The sequence below is a fragment of the Crocuta crocuta genome, unplaced genomic scaffold (genome assembly GCF_008692635.1).
Source record: "Crocuta crocuta isolate KB4526 unplaced genomic scaffold, BGI_CrCroc_1.0 scaffold170, whole genome shotgun sequence".
Classification (NCBI taxonomy): Eukaryota; Metazoa; Chordata; class Mammalia; order Carnivora; family Hyaenidae; genus Crocuta; species Crocuta crocuta.
The window spans coordinates 79,386-96,770 of NW_027527853.1; the positions used below are offsets into that span (position 1 = coordinate 79,386).

The following is a 17,385-nucleotide window of genomic DNA, read 5'->3' on the forward strand; positions in this document are numbered from 1 at the left end:
GGGATCAGTCACGAAATCTGATGCTGACTGTGATTCATTTCCCCAGCTGGGTGTGGGAGTATGGTGTCTTGGGGGAGGGAGGGGGTGTATAATTGCCTGACACTGATTTCATCTTTCCAGCAAGTTATTGGGCTGTAAGCAGAAGATTATTGATCTACTGCCCAAGGTGGAAATGGCCCTCAGTAACATCAAAGAAGCTGACAATACTGTCATGTTTATGCAGGGAAAGAGGCAGAAAGAAATATGGCATCTCCTTAAAATTGCCTGTGTAAGTAACTTTTAATGAATTATTTAATGTGACTTTGATTTGCTGGCATTTATTCCCTGCAAAAAGGATTTTTTATCAGCATGATCTGGGTCCTTTTAGACATGTGTGGATTTTGTGTTAGGTTGATGCCCATGCTCTTTGCTTAGTGTCTGACTAGCAATTCAGATGCAGGATTTCATGATCATCCTTCATTATTTCTCAACTCTGCAGTCTCATATTTACTCCTTCCAGCCCTATACCACTGGAGTATCTCAACCCAGTTTGGGGGTGGATGTGCCTGACCAGTTAATAAAAGTAACCCCTTACTCAACTGGTTTTTGTTTTTTTCTAATTAAAGTAGAATGAGAAGGGTAGCTACATTTGGTTTTAGTCAGTGAAGAAAACGGTCAACATATAAAGGTGGGGAATAGTTTTGTAGAGAAATACTCTGGTTGTACATAAAAGTAGTGGCAGAAGTGTAAATCTTAGGAATATTACAGGAAATTGTATGAATCAATGGAGGTGCTTGCCTGTAATCTTTTTTTTTACTTTTTTCCCCTTCAGACACAGAGTTCTGCCCGATCCCTTGTAGGATCCAGTCTAGAAGGTGCAATAACCCCTCAGGCATCAGCATGGCTTCCCCCAACTTCAGCAGAACGTGAACATCCCCTGTCATGCGTGGTAACTCCTCAAGATGGGTGGGTTCACTTTGCAACAATAGATAGTTATCAAGAGCAGTGGTAGCAATGAGGCAGGAGAATATAGTGGTTAAAGCTCATCTTCAGTGCCTTATAGACAAGGGCTGAATTCTGACTATCCCTTTATAATAACCTTGTGCAATCAACTTTGATTCTTTTTTTTTTTAATTTTTAAAAAATGTTTATTTACTTTTGAGAGAGTATCAGCAGGTGAGGGGCAGAGAGAGAGGGAGACAGACTCTGAAGCAGGCTTCAGGCTCTGAGCTGTCAGCACAGAGCTTGATGCTGGGCTGAACTCATGAATCATGAAATCATAACCATAGCTGAAGTCAGATGCTCAACTGACTGAGCCACCTAGGAGCCCCAGTTAACTTGATTTCTTTTAATGTCCACATTTGCTTACCTATAAAATGGGAACTGCTGTGAAAATTCAATTAGATAATATATGGAAAGTGCTTGGGAAGTAAATATTCAGCAAATGTTATTTATTTATCTCAATTCAAGTTCTAAGTTCTTTCTCTGTTACTGGCTTATTCTTTTATGCAAACTATTTCTTCCTTAACCATTTATCTCTGAGAAATTATGTTATTTTATATTTATCATTTTGGTGTCCTTGATCACCACCCTTCTAATGAATTACTGAGTTTAATCTACTCTGTTTTATAACTTAGTATTTCTAAAATCAGGCTTTTCAATGCCTTAAATCAGTTTTGCAAATAAGAACTCAAGTTTGAAACCCTGTATTTTCTTTTGTTAATTCCTACTCTTCTGCTAAAAGCTGAATGACTATCCATTTCTGTTATTTTTCTCAGCATAAGATGTGCCGTATCCAGAGCCAGTGGCTCTTTGCTAGCTTGTGTATTGTCGCTTTTCTCACAACTCATGGAGGCCTCTACAGCAGCACCAGCATGACCTGGAAGCTCTGCCCATAATTAGTTTTGCAGACGTGCAGCCATGTTACATCACTGCTCAGGAGGTCATGCACTTACACGTTCTGTACTCTACTTTTATGAGAGAAAAGCACATGGCAGGAAGGAAAGCTGATATCAGGTATTTTATTTTTTAAAGAAAGCAGGTTGCAGGGTATATCTTGGGGGTCATTAGAGATTTGGCCCAATGCAATACGTCTAGCTGCAGCATAGGCTATAATTTGATTGACTTTAGGAAATATTCCATTAATCAGAGTTGAAGCAAATAAAATTTAATACATTCCTAACCCTTTTGCTTTCATTAAAGGCATTTAGGTTTGTTAGGGGATGCTGATGGTTTGCAAATGTCACCTCTATAAAGGTAATTTCTAATTTGAGGTTGTGGTTGTTAGCAGAAGCATATCAGACAGAAGTTTTAAATGTATTTGTCAGACAGGAGTTTTAAATGTATTTTCCAGTAGGAATACATTATAAAGTAAAATTGATTTCAGTTTTAATGTACACATAGTACTTAGCCACCAAAGATTGGGATCTGTAGGCCTCAATTTTTTTATAGGTTGAATATGAACTAAATTAGAACTTAGTTCTAAGCTTATAGTGGCTATCATCCATGGCCTAGGACTGATTCTAGTAAGGTAGAGGCTGATTGTTGGTAAAAGGTGAGGATAGAGGCCATATGGAAGAGTAAAGTGGGCAAGGTGGAAACAAGAATCAGGATTTCCTTCAAATATAAATTTTCAGAGATACTTGTCAGTTCTGGGCAGTTCCCCTGTGATGCTGTTTTCTTCTGCTATCCTCAGGAATCTGCTTGCTTGTTTTCTTTTTCATTGCTGTCACCTGTAGTTTCCAACCAGAGTTTTCACATTCCCTTATCTTTTTTTCCTTCATCCCTACATTTGTGTCTCTGAAGTAAGCATGCTGATGTTTTCACTGCTTATAAGGAAAAGGAAATTTCTAGAAACAGAAAGAGATTTTTCATCTGTTTGTGCTACAGTTATTCCCCCACCCTCTAGTTAGCATTTTTCAGGGGGGAAAATATATATAAGTGCCATTTATATTTCAGAGGAAACTCAGATTGGACTTACAGTAGACTTCTATCATTAGAGCTGGGCAGAGGCAATGGCTTGGATTAATGAGTAGGACTCTGCTTCTGGGTAAGAGGGATGAGGAAACTGAAGACTGTAGGAATCAGCTGCATTGGGATGCTGGGTTGCAGGGTTTCAGGAAGGCCAGTGATCATCCTGACTCTGAAGACCAGAATGTAGAGGAAATTCAGTATGCTCCTTTGCTGAATTTGAAAAGGCTTTGTTTTTTTCCATCATACAGGGAGACTATAGCACAAATGATAGAAGAAAATTTGAACTGTCTTGGCCATTTAAGCACTATTATTCATGAAGCAAATGAGGAACAGGGCAGTAGTATGATGGTAAGTTTTATATAGACTCTGGGTGTGCGTTTTAGGTTTGTTGGATGCAAAGAGCTTTAAACTTTCCATGTGAGCCTTATCTGACATTTGGGATGCACATGGGGAATGAAGAGAGAAGATCATTTGAGGAGTACCCTTGACCTCAAATCCCTATCTTCTCTTACTCACGGATATACTAGGATTATGTCCTCAGTAATCTTCAACAGCAGCATGTTTGATCAAATTAAATGAGGGGTGAACATTTTTTCACAATGTGACCACTGAAGTTGAATGGTTTGTGCCTCTTTGCTTTAGCACTCGATTTTCTCTAAGAAGATGGGGCAGGGTTTGTACTATAACTCAAATATAGTAACCACTGTGTGCAAACTGAATGATGTTAATATAGTTGTAGTAAAAGAAGTATTTATATTAAGAAGATTTGGTTACTGTGAATTATTGATTTGTTAAAACTTGGAGAAACTACAATAAAATGTTTACTGAATTTACTATATTTAGTCTCAAAGTCAACTCTTTGTATTTCCTTTCATTAATTATTTACTTCAAATACTTATGAAAACTCCTGGAAATACTTTTTTAATTAGCAGGAAAGAAGATAAAACTAAACTCTTTACTTGTAATTTTACTTATACTTTTGATTTTAATATGTCCAAACAAACAGAAAACTTGCAAAAAGTATGCCACTTACAGTCAACATCTAATTGTAACTTTTTCATGCCTGGTTTTAGAATCTTGATTGGAGTTGGTTAACAGAATGACTTGCTACTTATTCACTGTCCCCAAACCTATGGAAATTGTTGCTGCATGTTTTGGAAATTTGTTTTTCTCCCATGAAATCATTCTTCAGACACCAGCAAATGTAAGAAATGACTGTGATCAGAAAATTTGCATGATTTTACAAGGACAATATTTTGATTTTGAGTAATTTTAATCTCTGGACAGAATCTTATAAATTAGTGGACTTGTTTAAATATGATAGCTATTTAAGCACAGTAATCCATTTGTCTTCAAACTTGATAAAACATTTAACTGACGAAAAACATCTTTTACCATTTAACTTTTGGGCATAAGGCCAAAAGTAATATATATATGCAGAAAACAAAACCTCAGCTGACATGTATTCAGAATAAAAGTTGTTTGCCTTTGTTTCTGTGGAAGAGATTGCTCACAAGTAAAACTGTACTTTGTGAAGACTAAACTACCTCCTTGTGTTGCATCCAAAAAATGCTCTTCCTGGCATCATAAGGAGTTGACGTAATCTTAACATTTTCATTTATACTGCACATTTGACAGTATCCTTTTCTTAGAGAAGGAATTGTGCTTCTGTGCCTTTTTTTTTTTTTTTTAATTAATTTTTATTTTTGAGAGACAGAGACACAGAGCGTGAGCAGGGGAGGGGACGGAGAAAGTCACAGAATCTGAAGCAGGCTCCGGGCTCTGAGCTATCAGCACAGAGCCCATTGTAAGGCTCAGACTCACAAACCATAAAATCATGGCCTGAGCTGAAGTCAGGTTTAACCGACTGAGCCACCCAAGCCCCCCCAGCATCTGTGCCTTCAATACCAGTTGATTCAAATAAATCTTGTTAAGTGTGCTATGTGTATATGTATTTAAGATGTACATTTAATAATATCAAGAGGATGACGTTAATTTATAATGTTTGAAAACTGTTGTTTTTTCATTTGTAAAGAATGGATCATTTGTTTAATGAATTTTTCATGTCTTGTTCTACAAATGTATAAAGATCTATATTCTGTTTTCTGTAATTCCAAATATAAAGTTTTGAAAACATTTTTTCATATGCTTAGTGACAGAACTCATTTGCTTGCAAATCTAATCTGAACTGACATTGAATCTACCTATCCCATTTAGTGTGAATATTCATTTATTTTACTGTGCAAATATTAACATGTTTGATTATTGGGGAGAAAGGGGTGCTGCCACAGACCCTGCTTGGTGTTAATGGAGGATGGTATACGCACTGAATTGCTTTTCTAAAATCTGAAAATTTTGTAATTCTGAAACATCAGGCCCTAAGGGTTTCAGATAAAGGATTGTCGATCTATCATCTGTTAAATAAATAATTTAGAAGGTCTTACGTGTTTTTTAAAAAATGTGAAATGCTTTTATGTTCTAGATGCAGTTTTCCACTTTGTGTATTAAATGATTTTTAAATTACTTTTAGAATCTTTATTCATTATAATCAGATCACAACAGAATGTTTGAATATGGTTTGGCAATGTGACGGTTCCGCGAAATGGAACTGGAGCACAGAATAGCATAACGGGCCCTCACTGTACTTTCCTTAGGAATTAAACAGGACTTACGGTAAAAACAGCATTGGGTAGCTTCTTTTAACATAGTCTTTTCTCCTGTGATGTCCTGTCATCACTTCCCAGGTCTAAAAACCATGCTCATATCTTGCTGTATAAACTGAGGTCTTAGTCACGTCATCCTCATTTTGCTAGTAGTGTCATTTTCCATCATCTAAGTTTGAAATCTTGGGACTGTCTTCTCCGAACTTTTTAATCATGTGGTACTACTGTTTCTCTAAATATGGAAATTGTGTCTGCTGTTTTAATAGGCAGTCTGTCTCTTGCTTCTCTAGTTCTAGGTATGTATGTATTTTTGTTTTTATTTATTTTTGGGGAGAGAGAGAGAGCAGGGGAGGGGCAAAAAGAGAGGGAGAGAGAGAATCTCAAGCAGCTTCTGCACTGACAGTGCAGTCCCAACATAGGATTTGAACTCACGAGCTGTGAGATCATGACCTGGGCCAAAATCACGAGTTGGTGCTTAACCGACTGAGCCATTTGCCCCTATTTTATGTATTTATTTACTTACTTACTTATTTTAAGTAGGCTTCATACCCAGCACAGAGCCCCATGTGGGGCCTGAACTCCCAACCCTGAGATCAGGACCCGAGCTGAGATCAAGAGGCAGACTTAACCAACTAAGCCACGCAGATGCCCCTCTAGTTCTAGAAGGTTTAAATCAATGAAACATTTATTGGATACCTACCTGTTGCTTAGAATATTGAGCTAGATGGTAAGATCAGAAACCCTTAACAAAGGCACTATAAGAATGCTTATCTGGGAGTTTGAATACTGCAAGCCATCCAAGCATTGAAATAATTGTTAAAGGAATTTATTGTTTAGATGACTGCCTATTTTCTAAATATCACTGTAATAACTGATGAAAGATCTGTGACAGGGTGTAGCCAGTTTATGGTGTGGCTGGGATGACGTCAGGGTAGCCTGAGCCATGTGATACAGGCAGGTGTTCTGAGTCAGAACAGTAAATTATAGTGAGATCACCTCAAGACTTCTTTTTTAAAAATATTTTTTAATGTTTTATTTTAGTTTTGAGAGGGAGAGCATGCGAGCAGGGAAGGGCAGAGAGAGAGGGGCACACAAAAATCAAATAGCCTGATGCAGGACTCAAACCCACCAACTGCAAGATATGACCTGCGCCGAAGTCAGCTGCTCAACTGACTGAGCCAACCAAGTGCCCCACCTCAGACTTGTTTCTGATGCATGAGTTGACTATTTTTTACTGGGTCACACCTTTTCAGAGTGGAATGGCCATTGTGAATTGTATACATTTTGTTCTCTAATTCCAGCATTATGAAAAACTAAGAGAAACCATCCAGAAAACGGGCTGGAACAAGTTGTTCTTTCATTTTGCCTTCTAGAAGTTAAAATAGCTAAGCTTTGCTAATATTATGTGTCTGGAACAGATAAGGTCCAAGACATTTGTAGGCAATAAAAGTCCCGTGAACAAGACAGGTAAGTGCATTTATTGAAAGCGGAGGGCAGAGTGGTCTTGTTTTAATGAAGGCTTGAAATCCTATTACCGCTTACCATTTCCACTCTTACTACCTTTGTAACCTTGGGCCTCCAGTTTCCTAACCACTTGGCTTCTCTGCCTCCACTCTAAGCCATTTGCAGACTCCACTGGCCCTAAAGTACTGTTTACCCATACTTCCCTACACAAGGCTGCAGTGCCCTGGGATCCTTATCTCCTTGTCCAGTTTTGGTCTCAAGAGCCTTTTGAGGCTTATAGGATTACTGCCCAACCTACTTTAATAGGCTACCTCTATTTCCCTTGTATTCATTCGTCTCATTCCCATCTCTACTCTTTGTCTTTTTTGATTTTGGTAATACATGCACATGATCCATAACTTGGAAGAACAAAAGACTGCAGCACAAAGAAAGTCTTTCTGTGCTCTTGTCATCCAGCTCCCTCTCCCTGAAGAAAAAATGCATACAAGCCTTTCAAATTCTGGGCCTGGCCTAGCCTGTCACCCCACTCCTTTCCATCACTTGGGCTTCAAGAAAAGTCCAATGCTCTTTGAGCTACCTGGATGCTACCCTTACCCCCAAACACACACACACACACCTGGATGCTTCCCTCCCCCCCAAACACACACACACACACACACACACACGCACGCACGCGCGCTTGCGCTTATTCAGTTTCTATTGGGATGGCCTTCATAAAGCCCTCACTAGATCAAAATTCTGGCATGTTAATCATTGTTCAGAAAAACACCTGAAGAGTTAAAGATGTGGTCAGGTTGAACATCTTCCTCTTCTGAACGTCCACAATACTTTTATTGCAACAGGTCTATTGCTCCTGAATTCGTGCAGGATCCGTGCCCGAAGCACGTGCTTGTCACAGGGTATAAACTACAAAACGACAAACGGAGCAGCTACCACACTGAAAGCGGGGGAGCGGGTTTCTGCACATGGACAAACTGACCAATCCCTCGTCACAGGCGCCCTCTCCTTTCCTCTATATCCCTGCTTCCTCCAGACTGCCGACTTCCCTTCTCTCTGAGCAGGAAACCAGCATTGCGCAGGGAAGAGCGCAAGTACCTCCAAAGGCGGGTGGCCGGGAGAATTTTGTCCCGCCCGCTCCCCGTCTCTCTAGCGGCAAGCGAGAGCTACGTCGGCGTGCGTGGCCGCGCAGCCGCAGTGCCTAGCGAGTGGGCGGGGCCGGCGGTTGGCGGCGGTTGGCGCAGCCGGGAAGGCGGCTGCACGTGCAAGCGGGGGCGATGCGTCACTGATCCGTGAGGCGCGGCCTTAGGGTCGGCCTCCCACTGGAGTCTGCGACTGGCCCCTTCTGAGTTAGTGCCTTCCGCCGAGGTTGGGGGTGGGGGAGCGGTCGTTGAGATTGGGGGTGTCAGAACGCTCACTGAGTAGGGGCGGCCCGCGCGCGGCCCTTTTCGGGCGGAGGAGTTGGCGAGGGAGAAGTAGGCTGTGTGAGGAGGGAAGAATGCAAGAAAAGGGGCACAGAACTCTCCGCCCCGGCCTGCGGAAGGACGCCGGGTCCCCGGAGACAGGGTGGAAACTGGAGGGGGTGGGCTTGGCACTCACGGGATTGGGGATCCGTTCCTCCCTCATCTAGGAGGAACAAGGATGAATATGACTCAAGCCCGGGTTCTGGTGGCCGCAGTGGTGGGTCTGGTGGTTGTCCTCCTCTACGCTTCCATCCACAAGATCGAGGAAGGACACTTGGCTGTGTACTACAGGTGAGCAGCGGGTGCAGTCCGTTCAGGGTCCGGAGTAGGTTGAAAGGGGACTCCCGTTATGAGTGAGTCTACGAAGTTGTCTCCTCTCGCACATCGGGGGGCTCTCCAGTCTTAGGGAGTGACTTTCGTCCCAGCCATAGGGGAGAATGGGGGCCAAGCACCCTCTAAGTATCGGACAGTTTAAGTGCTCTGTGCATTTTGTGAGGAGGTTAAGAGTTTCTACAGTTATTCCTAGTAGACAGCTAACTCAGTTATTTGTGGGTAAAATGAAGAAGGAAGAAAGGAAGGCAGTATCCGAAGAGGTGGGTAAGTCCTTGTTCTAGTCCACACAGCCGTACAGGCTTTTTAGTTTGGAGTTACAGATGCCATTTAGGAACTCTGGTCCTGTCTGTGGTTGTTCCTTCGATTTGTTCCTCCGATAGCCCCTAGTGACTGGCTTTGGCTTAGGAGGCCATGATGACCATGACAGTTGTTAGATTTTTGGACCCTGTGAGACATAAATATAGCATTGATGGGCCATCCTCCTCCCACCTTACCCTTTCTTTTCAGATTGAGGAAAGGAATAGCGTGGGATGTGTTGCTCTCTTGTTGAGATGGAATAGCTTTTCTTTCAGTGTAGTTACAACCAGTTCCTTTTGATGTAGACAGAGGACAACTTGGAGAAATTGCAATGAGGATGTATTTTAAAGAGCTTTACTTTCAGATCGATCCTGAGTCTTAGAAACGGTCTTTCCTGTGCAGTGCTAGTTTCAAATACAATTTTAGTGATAAGGACTTAGCAGATGGAGATCTAGCATAACAAATGACAGATTAATTCAGATTTCCATCTGGTTCAGTGTTGTCTTCCTAATTGTAAAACCAAGGAAAGAACATTTCAGGGTATGGCTCTCAAAGAATTAGGGATGGACTTAGAGCTCATGTTTTCTCAGTTATTTATTAGGAATTATTTGCAGACGTATTAATGTTTTCAAGGTAAGAAGCCAGGTTCTATGAATTTACTATTCACTTATGTAAAACAGAACTGCTTTTTTTTTTATACCTACCTGCCAGGTGCCTCTTTTTTAGAATTTCCAAGATATACTTAAATATTTCTCACATTCCAGAATTGGGTGAACGAGTCCACACTTACATACTATCTATTTATAGGGTTATCCCTTCACCCTTCATCTTTCTGTGCCAAGTTTTTGTTGTTATTTATAACACAGACTTTATGCCTTCAGTATTTTAATACAGGTATGTAGAATAAGAGAGTCTTGAGCCTCAGAAATTTTCTCTTTATTTGAAAATTTGTGTTATGTCCTTTTTTCAACTTGGTGATTAAATGTATTATGTTTTATTCTGGTTCATGTTACGTACACTTAAAGTACAGCAACTGAGAGCCATTAGAATTTTTTTCACAATTATTTCTCAGAAGCTTAAAGATCAGGGAGGATCCTTTGTACCTGAAAGCAGTGCTAGAGACCCAGAGGTATCCTTGTTTGAGCTTATGAAACAAAGTGTAACATTGGCAGTTTAATTTGATCTTTTTAACCTTTGGCGGATATTTTAGATACCAGTTATTGTTCATCATGAGTAACTCATATTAGTGAGGCTTTAGTAGGTCAATAGCATGAGTAAGAGTGAATATTTATTATAGCAATTTAGATTCGGAAAGAGGATTTCTGTCTTTAAACTCTTGTCTAATTGAAACATCTTTTTGCAGGGGAGGAGCTTTACTAACTAGTCCCAGTGGACCAGGCTATCATATCATGTTGCCTTTCATTACCACGTTCAGATCTGTGCAGGTGAGTGATTCCTAGGGAAGCCCCCACACTGGATAGACAAGTGTGACAGGAATAGTTACCACATTCATGGGTGGAGATGGATTTCCTTATTGCTTAAGCAAATGGTGATATTTACTTCAATGCAGGAGTTACAAAGTTCAAAGTACAACTGTCACAGCACAGGTTATGATTTTGAACCACCAGGCAACTTGGAAGGACCAGCTTTCCCCATCTATATAGTGGTATGCAGCAGGCTTTTTGTTCCTCGTGTCAAAATAAAATAGGACTTTGAAACACAATTAGAAGTACAAACCATTGATTGCTTGGTTTAGAAAGGTGTTTGGTTTCCATAGAGGCCAGCTCCTGGGCGACTATCAACAAGGAGGATCTGAATTTTTATACACAATTTTTCTGCCTGGGATGTTAAGCACAATTTTATATGGAACCTTTTGGAATGTTCTATTTTGACAGCATCCCAGAATATTTGAAATAAGCATCTGTTCATTGAAAACAGTATCTTGGCTATGGGAAACACTTAGTAAATATCTTTTGTTACAACAAGATGAAAAAACAGGATTAGATTGTGACTACTTTGCAAGCTCAGTGTGATCATAAATCTTTGGATTCAGAAGCTTGTTGTAGTATCTGCTACTAATTTTTTCAGAACTCAGGAAAATTCAATGTTTTTAAGCTTGTAACTTAAGTCTAGGCTTCCTGCTAGTGAGAGTTTAATTATGAATACTTAAGTCCTCCATATTTCCTTCCAGTTCCCTTGTAGATTTGTGCAAGAATTGTGTCCGTTGAGGTGAAATGTAGTGTTCTTCCCCAGTCAGACTTACTTCCATATTGTTTTCCTCTGTTTATTTTTTCACTCTTGCCTTGGTTCATGTTGTCACCTCTTCTCTCACCAACTCTCTTTCATTGCTCTCCTATCTCAATCTTGTCAGCCTTTTAAAGTCTCATCGCACATCCTTCTAATCTATAGCTCCTAAAGTCTGTATGATAAATTCTGGCTCTTAGTCATGTTTCCTTTAATAATGTTGTTTGTATTCTCAAAGTTTCTTTGTGAATTTTCTTTCCAGAGAGTCTCCAAACTTCCTGAAGGCATGGGTTATAACACATTTGTATTTCTGACCTTTCTGCTTGTGGTGAAAGTTGTTAAATTGAGCTGATTTCTTAGGAAATGTCGTGAACATGGGGCCAGAAACCTGGAGACTTAGGTTCTGGCTCTGGCACTAATTGGTTACATGACTTGAAATCACTTAACCATTGTTATTACTCCATGAAAGAAGGGGTTTTAATTAACTGACCTCACCGACAGCCCAGTCAGTAATGATGTTATCAATGGCATAGACTCTTAGAGATAAGGAGCTTTTTAAAAACCTTGTTCAAAGTCAGGCAAATCTGTTTTTGCTTTCTCGGAGCTTAGTATTTGGAGTCATACTGATGCAGAGATACATAAAAGAGATACAGACCGTAAACATTAAAGCAAGTGTAGAGATTAACTGCATATAACAGATATACAGTATATATGTATATATACATGTATAATAATAAATTGTCAAATTATTAAGACGTGAAATTCACAAAAAGACTAATAAACTTTGCATCTACAAAATATTAAAGGCTAGATTCATTGTGGTGCAGTAGTAATGTTCTTTCTTCATATAGGTCACAACAATGTTCTAGGAAACGATTACATCAATAAAACTCTTTTAAGAAACTGTTCTTGTAAGAATAAGGCATAAGTTTACTTTTAGGAATTTTTGAGTGCATGAGAAGACAACCCATATAAACAAGTGGCTTAACGAACTTGGCAGTTGAAAGGAATATGTAAGTAGCATCATGGGAAACGTGAAATCCTGTAAATGAATAAAAAAAAGAAAACCAAGCTATGCTTAGGGAAATATGAAAAATTTCAGCCTTTAAAGTACATAACATAACCGAAGACTTACTTTTAAAATAAATATTCATACTGTGAAGATGGTAATTTGGTGGATAATTTAAAAGAACTATAAAAGGACATGAAGATAGGATATTGAGGATTTAATGTTTGAACTCTTTTTCTAGTTCTTGGCTAGGGAATATCCTCTAGGTTTGTTTTTTGTTTTTGTTTTTTAATTTTTTTTTTTAACTTTGTTTATTTTAGAGCGAGAGAGACAGAGCACAGGTCTGGGAGGGGCAGAGAGAGAGAGGGAGACACAGAATCAGAAGCAGGCTCCATGCTGTCAGCACAGAGCCCAGCGTTGGGCTCGAACTCATAAACTGAGATGATGGCCTGAGCTAAAGTCAGACACTTAACTGATTGAGCCACCCAGGTGTCCCTATCCACTAGGTTTAAATAGGGATGTATATTAAAAGTTGAAGTGGAATACGGAAATTGAATTTGGTTAATGTTTTGAAGGAAATAAGTTGAACTCCTCTTCTTCATCCACTCCCTTCACTCTGCCTAGAACCTGTCGCTAATGTTTACCATCACCCTAATCTCCCCACCTTAGGGTTATATTCTATTCTTTTCTCCCCTGTAATGTTATATGCAACCAGTTATTACATCCTTCCTCTGTTTTGTCTCTTGGACTGACAGCTTTCAATTTTCATGGCCTTTACTGTATTAACCTAAATAAATCAATACTTAGCTTCCCAGCTGGTTTTCCTGACTCCAAATGAGATGGATAATGAGGACTGCATCACATAAAAGCACAGGAATTAGGAAAAAACATATTTTGAAAGGTCCATTTTGTGGCTATATGTAAGATGGAGTAGGGAGAGCCCAAGCCCCCCAGTGAACATTTAGGGCCCTCTAATTTCACATTCTCTTCTCATAATTTGCACTCTCCTTTATATTGCCCCTTATGCTCCAGACAAGCCAGTTTGCTTCCTATCATTTATACATATGGTTTGTCCTCAGTTTTGTGTATTTGATAGGATAGCTCCTTTTTTAAGTTTATGAAGCTTTATTAAACATTTCAAACAGTTGTGCAACAAACACACTAGAAATAAAAGCTCCAGAATAGCAGTCCAGATGTTCTACAAGTGTAGTCTTATGGTCCCATTTCCTAGATGGACTGCCTCCAATTTTGTCTTCTGCCTGGCCCGCCTCCCTTCCCACTCAGGCCAGAGGTGGATGGATGGTTTGGACTGGAAGGACAACAGTGCTGGTGCCAGTGGGCAGGGCCAGGAGGAAGTCATTTGCTAACACTTGTTACTTAAGCACAGAAAAAGCAAAAAGCCAGTGACAGTCACAAGGTCTTCCTGTGTATTCTTCATCATGTACAGTCTATATGCGCAGGACTGAAGAAGCTCCTGGCACGAGGAGCTGTTGAACCTAAGATGGGTTCTTATTTCTCCCCCTCTAGACGTGGCTTATACTTACTTCATCTCAGAGAGCTTCCCAAACTATTATTTTACTCTTTATCACCTAATACCTAGCAATTCAGCTTATAATCTGTTATTGTGTACATGTCATAGATTGCTTTATGAGGATTTTTTGTCCTGTGTTGGATTGTGAGCTTTTAAAAACAAAGACCAAGCTTCCTTTTTCGTTTGTATTCCATAAAAAGTAATATGTTGCTGTGTCCTTAAATAAGCTTCCATGTGTTCCGAATATGCAGTGGAATTAAAGTTCAGAGCAGAAGTCCTAATGGTAGTATCCTTGTGGATAAGCCATGTAGTTTGCAGTCCCAAGCCAGCTCCAGGCAAATAAGGGACTCTGAGAGACTAAACACTGAAACTTTCTAAGGGCGCCTTTTTGTTTGTTTGCCCCAGCTCCCACCCCCAATCAACCTTCCCACTCTAGGTTGTCCAAATACATCTTGATGAGGACATTAGCTATAAAATATTTTGTCTTATTTTTCATATCTGCTAGGATACAAAAAAAATTACTCTGATAGCTAATCTTTGGGAACTGAAATTGTAATGGAGCTCTTCTCTACTTACCTCTCAGCAGTTCTCTGTAGGTTTTCTTCTGGGACCAGTAGTTCTTTGACAATATGTGTCCTGAGTATTCATGAAATATTTTTTTTCCCCAGACAACACTACAAACTGATGAAGTTAAAAATGTGCCTTGCGGAACAAGGTAAGCTAGCTTTCCCCTTGTTTACCAACCTCCCTTTAATTCTGATGGAGTTTCTGTCCATAAACTGTGATTACTTAAACTAATCTTTCAGATAGAGATGATAGTAACCCAGGAGGATTTCTTTTCTGAGTATTATTTGAGTAAAGCTGTGTTTCCGAGCTGTCCATCTCAGAAGCCATTTGGGTTTTGAAAAAAGTAGCTTCGGAACCAGCCGACCTAACTTCATATGTCAGCACTTGCCATATCTGCTTTACTAATAGACTTTATTTTTTAAATCACTTATAGTTTCATAGCTAAGCAAAAGGACAGAGAGTTCCCATATACTCCTTGTTCCCCTACATGCCTTTATGGATTTAGTTAGGCTTAGTTTCCTTGTTTGTAAGTTGGGTAATAAGACCTATCTTGCAGAGTTATTGTGAGGATTAGGATTAGTGTATATGAAGTGCCTAACCTAGCCCTTGACTCAGAGTAAGTACTCAATAACAAATAGTTTGAATGAAATCATCTCACCTTCTTATCTGTACTACTTAATGCCATCTAATTAGTGTTTCTGGTTCGTTAATTCTGGAATGAGGCTCAAGAATTTGCATTTCTAGCAGAGGGTTCCAGGTGCTACTGCTGCTGCTGGTCTGGGGACCTTACTTTGAAAGTCTCTGCCCTAAAGAGTTTTAGGGATAGAACAGCAAGCAAAGCCCAAATTATTTCTAGAGTATAATCAGTGCATTGAATTGTGTAACAAAAGAAGAGTGTAAAATTCAAGGTATTTTTTTTAAATGCCCTATTTTAAATGACTATCAGTATTACAGGCCTGTAAAAGAGGCTTGGCCATCTATGGAAAGACAGAAATGCTTGTAAAAAGGGAGAATTTCCATCTGTTTTAAGTTTATATATTTGATACCAAGTTCTTCTTAGGTCTTTCTATAACTCTTTTATGGATTTCCTTTAGAGAGGACTCAAAATTGGCAGCTGATGAGATTTGGGGTAAATTTCATCTTTATGCTTCCCTATTTTCTCAGCTTTTTTTCTTGAGCAGGTACTACCTTTTATATAAGGAAAAAAATGTCATTGTAAGTTGTTAGGAAGACTTAGTTGTTTAATTTCAAAATCTCTAACTTTGATTTATCTTGAATTGAGGTTCACATGTACCTCAGGGTCTGTGCTAATTGGCCAGGAAGTATAAGAAGCCATTAATTAACAAGACCTATCTTTCTGGAGTGTCACTTTTACTTGAGGGTTTGAGGAGAAACCCTCATATTCAAATAAATATTCATATTAAAATAAATACAGATTAAAAAGATTAAAACTCTTGGGGTGCCTGGGTGGCTCAGTCGGTTTTGTGTCCAACTTTGGTTCAGGTCGTGATCTCATGGTTCGTGAGTTTGAGCCCCATGTCGGGCTGTGTGCAGACAGCTAGCTCAGAGCCTTGGAGCCTGTTTCAGATCCTGTATCTCCTTCTCTCTGACCTCCCCCTGCTCACACTGTCTCTCTGTCTCAGAAATAAACAAAACATTAAAAAAAAAAAAAAAAGATTAAAACTCTTCATGTATTATTAAGATAAGGCAGGAAACCAAAAAAAAAAAAAGTCAGCCTTGAGGAACCGTTGGCTGGCCTTATTAGCATAGACTGACCTTATTATGCCTTGGGGAACCATTTTACTTGGTTCCTTGATGGAAAAGTTTGAGAAGTGCACTGCTTTAGCTGCTGGCTTCATTTAATAAGGACAAAGTGCCTGGTAGCCCTGTGTTATACATTTAGTCTTCATGTGAGCTGATTTGATTACTTCAGTTACAGAGGTGAGTCTTGGTTATGAGGGGAGCCAGATTAAGTGTCTATAGGGACATTAGAGTGTTGATTATGTAATGGTTAGTGGTTATTTTAATCAGTGAGTAGTGTATGTCTTTAGATTTTCCTTCTAAATTTCTACCGTGTGGGATATGTTTGACAATGTGAAAATCTGAGATTATAATAAATTTTATTTAGCTCACACTTTTTCCATTTCTTTGTTTTTAGTGGTGGGGTCATGATCTATATTGACCGAATAGAAGTGGTTAATATGTTGGCCCCTTGTGCAGGTATGGTACCCATATATTCTGTTGTTTTTATAGTTACAATTAGAGTATTTATAGCTGAAGAGATTACTTAAGGAATAGAAGGGTAGTTTTAAAGTTTTATGACCTCATTCATTTCTGGTATTTATAAAAAAATGAGAATCTTTTCCTTTTCTGGGGAATGGTGGCAGAAACAGGTCACAAGTCCTAAATGAGTTGACTTTCTACAACTTTATGTGTTACTCTTCTCTCATCTGAGTTTTCTAAGAGCCAGATGGTCATTGATTATTTCTAGAGTTTCTAGAAAGTAGCATTTTATCCAGTCAGGATGAGAGAACATTTTCTCATGTGCTAAAAATCTATAACATCAGTTCCTGGGCCACGTTGATTTATAACCATAGAAAATTTCTAATTGGGGGCGCCTGGGTGGCTTAGTTGGTTAAGCGTCCGACTTTCGCTTAGGTCATGATCTCACGGTTCGTGGGTTCGAGCTCTGCGTCGGGCTCTGTGCTGACTGCCGGCTCAGAGCCTGGAGCCTGTTTCAGAGTCTGTGTCTCCCTCTCTCTCTGACCCTCCCCTGCTCATGCTGTCTCTCTCTCTCTCCTAGAAATAAATAAAACAAAAAACAAAACAAACAAAAAAAAAATTTCTAATTGATATAAGATGAAA

The 17,385-nt window shown here is 39.5% G+C and overlaps 2 protein-coding genes across 4 annotated transcripts in view; both read left to right on the top strand.

Moving 5' to 3' along the window:
* CHUK (component of inhibitor of nuclear factor kappa B kinase complex) overlaps positions 1-5,476 on the top strand; it is a 41,053-nt gene extending 35,577 nt beyond the window's left edge. The window contains exons 18-21 of one of the 3 annotated variants that reach the window (XR_013338711.1): positions 121-268; positions 812-945; positions 1,758-1,995; positions 3,201-3,285. Coding sequence is in view for 2 of the 3 variants with exons in the window: in XM_077778746.1 (XP_077634872.1) it covers positions 121-268; positions 812-945; positions 3,201-3,300; positions 4,026-4,055 (412 nt within the window). In the remaining variant the exon portion in view is untranslated. Of the gene's footprint in view, positions 1-120; positions 269-811; positions 946-1,757; positions 1,996-3,200; positions 3,301-4,025 lie in introns of those variants that run through there. The other 2 variants (XM_077778746.1, XM_077778759.1) reach the window with 2 other exon arrangements.
* Positions 5,477-8,276: 2,800 nt separating this feature from the next.
* The window catches only part of ERLIN1 (ER lipid raft associated 1), a 37,200-nt gene continuing 28,091 nt past the window's right edge, over positions 8,277-17,385 (top strand). Inside the window, exons 1-5 of the mRNA XM_077778770.1 lie at positions 8,277-8,425; positions 8,707-8,830; positions 10,533-10,614; positions 14,622-14,668; positions 16,679-16,740. Coding sequence (XP_077634896.1) covers positions 8,718-8,830; positions 10,533-10,614; positions 14,622-14,668; positions 16,679-16,740 — 304 coding nt within the window. The 5' untranslated portion in view covers positions 8,277-8,425; positions 8,707-8,717. The remainder of the gene's footprint in view (positions 8,426-8,706; positions 8,831-10,532; positions 10,615-14,621; positions 14,669-16,678; positions 16,741-17,385) is intronic.